At 38.5% G+C, this 12,250-nt stretch overlaps 1 protein-coding gene across 2 annotated transcripts in view; it reads left to right on the top strand.

Moving 5' to 3' along the window:
* ACVR1 (activin A receptor type 1) overlaps positions 1 to 11,071 on the top strand; it is a 101,115-nt gene extending 90,044 nt beyond the window's left edge. For both annotated transcript variants that reach the window (XM_010971338.3, XM_010971339.3), the window contains exons 10-11: positions 8,990 to 9,120; positions 9,853 to 11,071. In XM_010971338.3, the coding sequence (XP_010969640.1) occupies positions 8,990 to 9,120; positions 9,853 to 9,987 (266 nt within the window). In that variant the 3' untranslated portion in view covers positions 9,988 to 11,071. The remainder of the gene's footprint in view (positions 1 to 8,989; positions 9,121 to 9,852) is intronic.
* Positions 11,072 to 12,250: the final 1,179 nt, after the last annotated feature.

Raw genomic sequence — 12,250 nt, 5'->3', positions numbered from 1 at the left:
AAGCTAGCCTGCGTGATGAAAGCCAAACTTGGCAGAAACTTGGGATTTCGGCTTTGTAAAAACTCATGTTGCAAATTTGTTCCCTGTGTCACAAGCTTAAACTCAAATGGCTTCTGAAGATCAGCTGTGATGAATAGGAGTCTGTTGGAAATTAAAGCCATCAGTTGAAAATGTAGCTCAGCAAATAGTAGTTTTCTTGATGTTGTGTTTAACGTTATTTTTGAAAAAAATAGGGAAGGGTAGAGGCAGAGAGACTATGATGGGGGCTTTCTGATCTGATTTCCCTGACACCGTGATTTAGGTTGTACTCTAGTTCCTAGCACTTTGTGGGCTGAGTTTCTGTGGTGTGGTGTGGTGTGATTTTTAGGGGGCGGTTAAGGGGATGTCATGTCTCATTTTAAATCAGCTACTGTCCCTCGGCAGTGACTGATTTGATATTTTCTCTTCTCTCTCTAGTCCCCCTTCTCCCATGAATATTCACATGGCATGTGCACACAACACACACAGAAATCAGTTTAAACTCAAACTTGAAAGTGTTCAGAGCTGCTTGCAAACTAATTTTATTAATATTATAGTTATTACTACCCCCAAACCAAAAAATGAGTAGAGAGAAAAACAAGAAAAATTTGCTTTTACCTTCCAACATTCATCTTTCTTTCCCCTCTTTCTCTATGCAACTATGTACATATTTGTTTACTTAGTTGTAATCATAGTATAGATACAATTTTGTGTCACCTTTTTCTTTTTTTAACATTTTTTATTGATTTATAATCATTTTACAATGTTGTGTCAAATTCCAGTGTTCAGCACAATTTTTCAGTTATTCATGGACATATACACACTCATTGTCACATTTTTTTCTTTGTGAGTTATCATAACATTTTGTGTATATTTCCCTGTGCTATACAGTGTAGTCTATTCTACAATTTTGAAATCCCAGTCTATCCCTTCCCACCCTCCACCCCCCTGGTAACCACAAGTCTGTATTCTCTGTCTGTGAGTCTATTTCTGTCCTGTATTTACGCTTTGTTTTTGTTTGTTTGTTTGTTTTTGTTTTTGTTTTTTAGATTCCACATATGAGCGATCTCATATGGTATTTTTCTTTCTCTTTCTGGCTTACTTCACTTAGAATGACATTCTCCAGGAGCATCCATGTTGCTGCAAATGGCATTATGTTGTCGGTTTTTATGGCTGAGTAGTATTCCATTGTATAAATATACCACCTCTTCTTTATCCAGTCACCTGTTGATGGACATTTAGGCTGTTTCCATGTTTTGGCTATTGTAAATAGTGCTGCTATGAACATTGGGGTGCAGGTGTCATCCTGAAGTAGATTTCCTTCTGGATACAAGCCCAGGAGTGGGATTCCTGGGTCATATGGTAAGTCTATTCCTAGTCTTTTGAGGAATCTCCACACTGTTTTCCATAGTGGCTGCACCAAACTGCATTCCCACCAGCAGTGTAGGAGGGTTCCCCTTTCTCCACAGCCTCTCCAGCATTTGTCATTTGTGGATTTTTGAATGACGGCCATTCTGACTGGTGTGAGGTGATACCTCATTGTAGTTTTGATTTGCATTTCTCTGATAATTAGTGATATTGAGCATTTTTTCATGTGCTTTTTGATCATTTGTATGTCTTCCTTGGAGAATTGCTTGTTTAGGTCTTCTGCCCATTTTTGGATTGGGTTGTTTATTTTTTTCTTATTGAGTCGTATGAGCTGCTTATATATTCTGGAGATCAAGCCTTTGTCGGTTTCACCTGCAAAAATTTTCTCCCATTCCGTAGGTTTTCTTCTTGTTTTACTTCTGGTTTCCTTTGCTGTGCAGAAGCTTGTAAGTTTCATTAGGTCCCATTTGTTTATTCTTGCTTTTATTTCTTCTAGGAGAAAATTTTTGAAATGTATGTCAGATAATGTTTTGCCTATGTTTTCCTCTAGGAGGTTTATTGTATCTTGTCTTATGTTTAAGTCTTTAATCCATTTTGAGTTGATTTTTGTATATGGTGTAAGGGAGTGTTCTAGCTTCATTATTTTACATGCTGCTGTCCAGTTTTCCCAACACCATTTGCTGAAGAGACTGTCTTTATTCCAATGTATATTCTTGCCTCCTTTGTCAAAGATGAGTTGACCAAAAGTTTGTGGGTTCATTTCTGGGCTCTCTATTCTGTTCCATTGGTCTATATGTCTGTTTTGGTACCAATACCATGCTGTCTTGATGACTGTAGCTCTATAGTATTGTCTAAAGTCTGGGAGAGTTATTCCTCCAGCCTCTTTCTTTCTCTTCAGTAATGCTTTGGCAATTCTAGGTCTTTGATGGTTCCATATGAATTTTATTATGATTTTTTCTAGTTCTGTGAAATATGTCCTGGGTAATTGGATAGGGATTGCATTAAATCTGTAGATTGCCTTGGGCAGTGTGACCATTTTAACAATATTGATTCTTCCAATCCAAGAGCATGGAATATCTTTCCATTTTTTAAAGTCTTCTTTAATTTCCTTCATCAATGGTTTATAGTTTTCTGTGTATAATTCTTTCACCTCCTTGGTTAGATTTATTCCCAGATATTTTATTACTTTGGGTGCTATTTTAAAGGGGATTGTTTCTTTACTTTCTTTTTCTGTTGATTTATCGTTAGTGTAAAGAAATGCAACTGATTTTTGAACGTTAATTTTGTCACCTGCTACCTTGCTGAATTCTTCAATCAGCTCTAGTAGCTTTTGTGTGGACCTTTTAGGGTTTTCTATATATAGTAACATGTCATCAGCATATAATGACACTTTTACCTCTTCTTTTCCAATTTGGATCCCTTTTATTTCTTTCTCTTGCCTGACTGCTGTGGCTAGGACTTCCAGGACTATGTTGAATAGGAGTGGTGATAGTGGGCATCCTTGTCTTGTCCCAGATTTTAGTGGGAAGCTTTTGAGTTTTTCACCGTTGAGTACTATGCTGGCTGTAGGTTTGTCATATATAGCTTTTATTGTATCACCTTTTTCATTTGTGTTTTTTTAATGTTGTTAAAAAGTCTGTTTTTATTTTAAATGGTCACATGAGATTTCATTAATTTAACCATTTTCATATTGTTGGACATCCTGTCTCCTCCACCTGGGGCCAGTACTAGACATCTTTTCATATAACTTTTTCATTTGGGGAATTATTGTTAATCTGAAAAAAAATAGACCCATTAGGTCAAAGACTATGGAGGGAGTTTTTAAGACTTGACACATATTACCAAGTTCCTTTCCATAAGAGTTGTTCTAATTTACAATATCCTGTTCACCCCAGGGTGTGATATACCTATTTCACTTCCTTACCAGCTTTAAGAAGTGTCATTAAAAGAATATATATTTTTGAAATTATTGCATATAAAATGTACCTCATTTAAATATATGAATATCTTATCATAGGCGGTCATTATAATTATGCATCCTTTGAGTTTCTGATTCCATTATAAAAATTGATGACCAGATAGTTCTCTTGGAGCAATATGATCCTCAAGTGAACCATGAGTATAAAAATATGTTGCATTTTATATTTTCATAGGAATTTTATATTTATTTGCTACTAATAATAAACTTCATGCTGTGTCTGTACAGGAAATGAGAGCTAAGTCCATTTTCACAGCTGAAAATTTCTCAGTAGTGTCTTTTGGAATTTATTCTTTGTGTTTAGACTGACACTGAGTTTGGAATTGGTAGGAAGGAAAACCATTTTCTCACCCTTTTGGGGTGAAATTTCTGTATGAATTTAAAGCAGGGGTTTGCTTGGATCCATAGTTCTTACACTGGAGAGTGTGCAACAGAATGACCTAGAAACAGAGTGCTGAACCCACGCCCAGGATTTCTGATTTCATACGTGTAGGGTTGGACTGAGAACCTCCCTTTCTTACAGGGCCCCAGGTGATGTTGATGTGGCTGGGTTAGGGACCGAACTCTGGAGCTCTCATGTAAGACAGAACATGTTACCTCAGTCTCACCCAGGGCAGGGAATAAAGACTGCCCCTGGGGCGCGGACAGAGCCTCAGACTTTGTGTGGAGCTTCTCTCAGGTTTGGGAGTGTGAGGTATCAGGCGTCTGGTCACAGCTCATCAGAGCAGGGCTCTGCATCTCTCCTTGGCCCTTTGGCCTCCCCTCTGACAACTGTAATATTAGTAAATGATTAATAAATATTTTTAATAGTGCCTAACTATAATCTGTAAACTATTTACTTTGGCTATTCCATTACCGAGAATCCTAGTAACAGAAGTTACTTTTAACAGGATTTCAGAGAATGCAGTTGTCTTGACTTCGAATGATGTGCATGGTCCCATGTGCCCATGAATGCAGTTGGGGTGAAGGATGAGGTCAAAGCTGCCGCACATGTATGTTACTTAGCAGGGAACAGAGCTGTCTTTCCATCTCCGCTCCCTGGGGTAAGGCAGGGCTTCCCAGCCCGTGTTCACTGTAGACTTACAGGAATGCCTGAGGTGCTGATTCTCTGCAGTCTCTGGCAGGGAGGCAGGGTCAGGGGGTACCAGAAACCCCTGGGCTGTCATCACCTCTGCTCTGAGCAGCCTCTTCTATTTGTTTATTGGTCATTTTTGACTTTTGAAGTCCTCCTGTGAGGAATGTCAAGCAAAGCAAAGCATATGGTAGATATACCTTTACGAATCCTATTCTTACCAGGAAAAAAATGCCTCTCTGCAAACAGTGTTTCCCAAGATTCATTCATACATGTACTACCTTTATGATTTTTCATACCCGAGTACCACTTGTACCATTATTTTCTTAATCAGTTCCTCTAAATCAGCTTTTTCAATCTTAGTTTCTTTTTAAAAGGAAATTAATGTCAGTCCTGGGAGTGGGAAAACTGGTATCACATGGCATTAAATGGAAGGTGATGTTAAAAATACATATGCGGTTATTGAATATGATGAAAAAGTTTTGTCCATGAACCGCATCCAATTTTGTCACATGCCATCCCTGAAGGAAACACCATATTAACTTAGAGTCCTCTCAGAAGCTAAACATGAACCATTCTAATTCTCTCTAAAGTGGCTTTAGTTGTAATGTTCTGATCTCTGAAGGATTTCATAATTTGTGTAGGAGTTAACCCTTAGCAGTAGCTCTCTGCGTGGAGGTAGATGCTGGGTATAGTGGAGCCGCACAGGTTGGAGGGCCGTGGAGAGGGAGTAACATGCGCTGCTGAGTGAGATCAGCTCATTTCCCTGCCTCTGGTTTGTTTAGAAGAATTCTAGGATACAAACGGAGAACTGGATTCTGGTTAATTTTTGTCATCAGTTAGTTGTGAATTTGGACAAGTAAGTTTTCCCTGGATGGTTCTGTTTCTTCTTCTGAAGGAAAGGATGGCTGTGAGCTACACCTTCGGATTATTCAAATTGTAACCAAATCCACAATCCCTCATCTGCAATTGAGAAATCCCTACAGCTTTGAAAGCCCAAAACCTTTGGTCTTGGATAGGGAGGATCGCGAGGAAGCCTTGTTTCCAGAGACTTGCATTTTAGAAAGAGCCTTCTGGTGTTTCCTGCTGTTTGAAGCACCGTCTGGGGCGTCCTTGATCTGTACATCAGCTTTGGGGTTTGTGCTTTAAAGATGTTGGAACCAGAAACAGGTGATTAAGAGGTTTACTCAGAATCATGCAGCAAATTAATGATATGGGGTTTTGGTTGGTAAAGATGTACTTGCTGCAAAGAAAAACTTCAGACATGTGTCCAAGAAAAAAAAATGTATGGATCAGATACATGTGTCAAAAGTTGTGGGAGAGGAGGTTATAAATAATTTCTGATTCTTTCCTTGGCCCTTTGAATCACACCCTCTTATGTGCAAAAGCAAGACCTGGGGGGTTGGCCCCTCCTTGACCATTGTTTAAGAGCTCCTCTTCCGCTGCATTCCTGGGTCCTTTGTTGCTTGTACCACTCCTTTGGCACTCGAAGTATTTTGTATTTTAGTCACTTTTCCTGAATTCTTGCCGTCATTTGCTGGCTCACAATTTGGCAGTTGCTCACTGGATGCTGTCATAAAAGGACTGAGGTGAGAGTCCACTTTTTCCTGCTATCCAGATTGCTTGTCACTTTCTGGCAGAAGTGAGGAACGATTGTAGTAAGTAACTTTCTACCTTGACAATACAAGTAATTTCACAGTCCAACCTTGACCTCTCACTCTTCCCACCACCATGTGCATTGATTTCAGCCAGAGGGAACTTAATTTCCCTTTGTCTCTCCAACATAGAAGGATCATTTGCAAGTCTTTGTCGTTGCCCCATCCCTGCCCACCCTGCCTTCCTGGAATGCAATGACCCATCTCCGTGGTGTATTCTTGTCCCATCATCTTCTCTGTCTTGCAAATTCATCTTTCCGTGTTCACCCAAGCCCTAGCTCCTGGAAAGCTTACTTGAGCTTCCACGGCACCTGCTTCATATCTGGTACTTAACAAACCTGCTCAGTACCATGTCCTCCACCTCTTCTTTCTGCTCATAGATTGTAATTTATTTTTTCGTGTCTTCCTTTCCCGTTAGTCTCATCACTAACATTGCATCTTTTTAATTTTTATGCCCCTAGTGCCAGGGACAACCTCCGGGTAACACAGTTCGAGACATCAAAATGGTTTTTGAGCCAGTTTGGGAACTAGCAAGTAAAACATAAGTGAGAATTTCTAATCTCTCTTTTCTTTCAAGATATAAAGTAAGCATACAAAGGGATAAAAAAAATGTTTGAGGGTTTTTTTTTAAAAACAAGATTTCCATTATCTAAGGAAAAAAGAGGCTTGTCCTCATCTTCCACTAGATTTTGAGTTCACTGAAGACCAAGAGCATGTCTTATACTTTTATCATCCTCAACATTTAGTATGGTGTTCCACACATTGTAGGTATATCGTGTACTTTATATTGATTGAAATACTTTCCTTGACCAGAGGGGAGTTCTATGTGACTGCTGGAGCTTAATCCCAGGTTTATTTTATTCTGAGGAATTATGACCAACATCAGATGGAAACAGTCAACAGTTTGACCAATTGTTGAAGAAAGAGAGGTGTGACAAAATCCCATGCATAATCAACTAAATGGTCTTTTAAAACTTCATTCCTTTTGTTAAAACATGGTGGAATTTAGTAAGATTAAAATATGGAAAATGTAAACCCAAGGGAAAACTTGATTTTTGTATAGTGAAGTTTAATATCCCTAGATTCTGTGTATTAAAAATCCAGCCATGTTCTTTTGCATTTAGAGGAAAATTCAATGTAGTATTACTATTTACGTTCACAGAACCCTTCCCAAGCTAGCCAGGCAACTACTCCAAATATTGTCTATTATGCTAGATTTTAAAAGAATGAAACCAGGCTTTTAGATAAGTCAAGAGATGATGCAGGGCACAATTCTATTGTTCCTTATAAATTCATGTGGCCTTTATAAAGGTATAAATTATCTTGCAGGTCTAGGTCCAGCTCTATTTTATGTGATGTCTCCTAGTAGTACATGTACTGAAAAGAATTAAAATAGTTTTTGAAGGCTTCCTAGGGCCCTTACAAGAGACGTAGATAGGGCCTCTGAGATGAGGCATCCCAGGTCTTCTGAAAGTTTTGATTTGCCGAGAAAGGTTTTAATCCATTGACCAACACAGGCAAGCAAAGTGGGTAAGTTACTTAGACTTAACAGCAAGTAGAATTTTTAAAAATATAATTTAGACTCTGTCCTATTTAAAAAATAAACTTAGCTGAATCTATGAAGTTTAACAAAAAAAAATCTGTAGTTGTTTAATAGATGTTCCTTATGATGGCTAATTTTTTGCATAACTGGTTTGTATTTATATGGAATTTCTGAGAACAGCTTCTTACTGTTAATTTCTTTGATAAATGAAAGAGAGACTGAAGCTTTTCAGGTGGCTTGTAGGAACTAGAAAAACTTAATAATGGTTTTAATTATTAAAACAGCCTCCTTCTGTCTGCACCAACAATCTGGTAGGTATTTATAAATAGGAGAAAGTTGCATGGAGGAAGGAAAAAAGGCACTACACCAAGTAATCCATTGTCCTCTTCATTGAAGCCTTTGATGGTGGAAGAAAGATAATGGATTTTGTGGGTTTCTTTCCTTTCTTTTCTTTCATCAATTTTCTAATTCCAAATTACTGCTTTAACTTTTTCAGTTTGTGGAACTACTTTTCTCTGTGAAAAGTAAGGAACCAAGGTAATTTTGCTGGGGAAAAAGGTTTCTAAGGCAGTGGAAACCACACAGGGGCAGATGCTGAAATCAGCCACTTTCATATTTGCTTGGGAGTAAGGGGAGTGTTTATTCTTTTCAGCCATTCTTCTCCTTCCCAAATGACTGTCCTCTACATTTTGTGCCTTTGCTCTGAGAAGAAATGATAGAGCCATCAAACAGACAGCTGTGTCTGACAGTGGGTACTCAGAACACATGGAATGAGGAATGAATGAGGAAATGAGTATTTCATAGAACATTATTTGCATCCTCCCAATGGGAGGGATTATTTTATAGCAATGATTTTCCCTAACCATATCATAACAAAAAAAGGGTATTTTAGATGATGGTCTTGGGTTATTTGTTTACCTCTAGCTCTAGTTTGTGGACAACTTTTTGTTGAAGTTTATGGTTTGAAACCACTAGATTCATGTGCCTTCTTTAGGTGTCTTGTCCCTTTTTAATCACTGAAGGAGTTCTTGTTCTGTCTCCTATGCCCTGCTGGGCATTGAAGAGTTGTTTCTATACACTCTCGGGAGCGTTTTGTTAATAATTATAATTGCTTGAGAAGTAGTCACTTTTTTTCTAATAATTACTTTCCTCCATTTCTCTGAAGGGCTTCGATTTATTGCTTTGTTCTCCACTTATTTTAAGACCTACCTATAGCTTTCAGCATTACCTTGAATTTTGAGGAAGATGATTAGTACGTTTTCCTGTCACATGGTGACTTGGGACGCCCATCACTAAAACCCTGGGGAGCCTCTGCCCTTTCGCTAACCCGACACCATTCCTGTCTGTGTGTGCAGGTATCGTGGAGGATTACAAGCCACCATTTTATGATGTGGTTCCCAACGACCCAAGTTTTGAAGACATGAGGAAGGTAGTCTGTGTGGATCAGCAGAGGCCCAACATACCTAACAGATGGTTCTCAGACCCGGTAAGAGTGCTGCTTTCTTAGTTTCAGAGCTGTTTTCATCTGTTCGCTTGTTGCAGGTGCTTGAGTTTCAGCTGGTCTAGTTCTTGAATGCTCTGCCCTAGCTGTTGCTGTGTCTCCCGATTTTACACAGAAGGGCCTAATAGGTTCACAAAATGCTCTCATTCTTGAAGGAGCTACACATCCAATAAATTTTGCTAATGAATGACAACATTCACAAAAATTTCTCCTATGGCCTAGCTCCTACTATGCCACTAGCCCTAGGACTGCAGTTTCACCTGTAAAGCAAGAGACCCGAGTGGTGCTTTTACCCTCCTTTCATCTCTGCATACTTAAAATTCCAAACATAAGCTGTTTAATGCTGAAGATCCTTATTGCCGCTCTTTAGTAGTAGCAAATTTACGACACTGAGAAATGACCTTATCTATACATTCCAGTATTAACTCTGGTTTAGTATTACTGCTTTTAGCACCCATAAAACCATCAAGGGGTCCAGTCTGGTCTAAGTAATTGGCTCGATAAAGTCAGTTCCAACTGACTTCAGCATGAGGAGTCCAAAGGACAGAGTTTAAGAAACTCAAGAGTGGCTTCTCTATCAGTGGTCAAGGCTTTCTTTAAGGAAGATGGCATTATTGTCACTCTAACTTCACAAGACCTGCAGAGTCCTGCAAAATGGTTGACAGAAACACCTGCCCAGCTACTTTTCACTGTGCTGTTGGTTCTTTCTCTCCTCAGACATTAACCTCTCTGGCCAAGCTGATGAAAGAATGCTGGTATCAAAATCCATCCGCAAGACTCACAGCCCTGCGTATCAAAAAGACTTTGACCAAAATTGATAATTCCCTAGACAAATTGAAAACTGACTGTTGACATTTTCATGGTGTCAAGAAGGAAGGTCTGACATTGTTGTCGTCCAGCTGGGACCTAAGGCTGGCCTGACTGGCTGTCAGAACAGAGTCCGTCTGTCTGCCTCCCCAAATGGCTGCTTGGACAAGGCAGACATCTTACCCAGCCGCATGCTGGGGAGACACCAAAACCACCCTAACCTCGCTCAATGACTGAACTGGGCATTTCACAAACTGTTCACACTGCAGAGACTAATGTTGGACAGACACTGTTGCAAAGGTAGGGAACTGGAGGAACACAGAGAAATCCTGAAAGAGATCTGGGCATTAAGACAGTGGCTTTGCATATCTTCACAGGTCTCCTAGACACTCCCCACGGGAAACTCAAGGAGGTGGTGAATTTTTAATCAGCAATATTGCCTGTGCTTCTCTTCTTTATTGCACTAGGAATTCTTTGCATTCCTTACTTGCACTGTTACTCTTAATTTTAAAGACCCAACTTGCCAAAACGTTGGCTGCGTACTCCACTGGTCTGTCTTTGGATAATAGGAATTCAATTTGGCAAAACAAAATGTAATGTCAGACTTTGCTGCATTTTACACATGTGCTGATGTTTACAATGATGCTGAACATTAGGAATTGTTTATACACAACTTTGCAAATTATTTATTACTTGTGCACTTAGCAGTTTTTACAAAACTACTTCGTGCATATGTTAAAGCTTATTTTTATGTGGTCTTTATGATTTTATTACCGAAATGTTTTTAACACTATACTCTGAAATGGACATTTTCTTTTATTATCAGTTAAATTCACACTTTAAGTGCTTCACATTTTATATGTGTGTAGACTATAATTTTTTTCAGTTCATATGCAGAACGTATTTAGCCATTACCCATGTGACACCACCGAATATATTACTGATTTAGAAGCAAAGATTTCAGTAGAATTTTAGTCCTGAACGCTGTGGGGAAAATGCATTTTCTTCGGAATTATCCATTATGTGCATTTAAACTCTGCCAGAAAAAAAAATAACTATTTTGTTTTAATCTACTTTTTGTATTTAGTAGTTATTTGTATAAATTAAATAAAATGTTTTCAAGTCAAAAGTGAATTTTTCCAGCATACAAAAAAGACCTACACAATATAAAGCATTTTCTTACAGAAACAACTGGAGCAAAAAACTAGTTTGTAAATCAAATTTGCTTTTTAAGTCTATTAATGAACTTGAGGGTTCTATGAGGATGCCTTCCAGCTTGAATTTGGTATCAGAAAGCTTAAATTTTGGGCTTTTTTGGCTGTGATTTTTTTCTTGGTCAGTTTCCCCAACTTTGAAATGAGAGTAACAGACCTGTCTGACCTGCTTTCCTTACAAGGGAGTTGTGAGTTTAAGTGAAAGGAAGTCAAAGCATTTTGTTTGGTATAAGGTACTGTGTGATGGGAAAGTGGTTTCATGCATCTCACCTTGCTGCTTGGGGAGAAAAGTCCATTGTTGGCTTTTTTCACTGCTTTTGTTCAGCAGGGTTGAAAATGTAGTTTAGAGTAGCCCAATAAGGGTAGAGGTGTTACAATTTTGCAGTATTCACCAGAGGTAAGTTAATAACGTCATTAATATATACCCTCCAACTAAATGAATGCTAAAGTCACATTTAACTTTTTTTTAAGTTGTGGTAAGACACACAGAACAAATTTTACCATCTTAACCATTTTTTGGTGTACAGTTCAGTGGTATCAAGTACATTCACCTTGTGCTGCCATCTCCACCATCTGTCCAGTGAGCTCTTTTTCATCGTGTAAAACTACAACTCTGTATCAGTTACCGAACAAATAGCTCCTCATTCCTCACTCCTTCCAGGCCCTGGCAACCATCATTCTACTCTCTGTCTCTGAGTTTGACTAAGTACCTTTTATGAGTGGAATCATACAATATTTGTCCTTTGTGAGATTTGCTTATTTCACTTAACATAATATCCTCAAGGTTCATCTTTGTAATAGCACACAGCAGAATTTTCTTCCTTCTTATAGCTGATAATATTCCATTGTGTGTATATATACAACATTCTGTTTATCCATTCATCTGTTGATGAACACTTGGGTTGCTTCTACCTTTGGGCTATTGTGAATAATGCTGCCATGAACGTAGGTGTATAAATATCTCTGAGTCCTTCTTTTCAATCATTTTGGCTAAATACCCACCAGAAGTAGAATGGAGTCACATTTAACATCTGTTGAAGTTGTATATACATATATAAAAGTATATGGCTTGATGCATTTTGAGACATTTTTAT

The sequence above is a fragment of the Camelus bactrianus genome, chromosome 5 (assembly GCF_048773025.1).
Source record: "Camelus bactrianus isolate YW-2024 breed Bactrian camel chromosome 5, ASM4877302v1, whole genome shotgun sequence".
NCBI classification, from domain to species: Eukaryota; Metazoa; Chordata; class Mammalia; order Artiodactyla; family Camelidae; genus Camelus; species Camelus bactrianus.
This window is presented reverse-complemented; position numbering and strand designations above follow the sequence as displayed.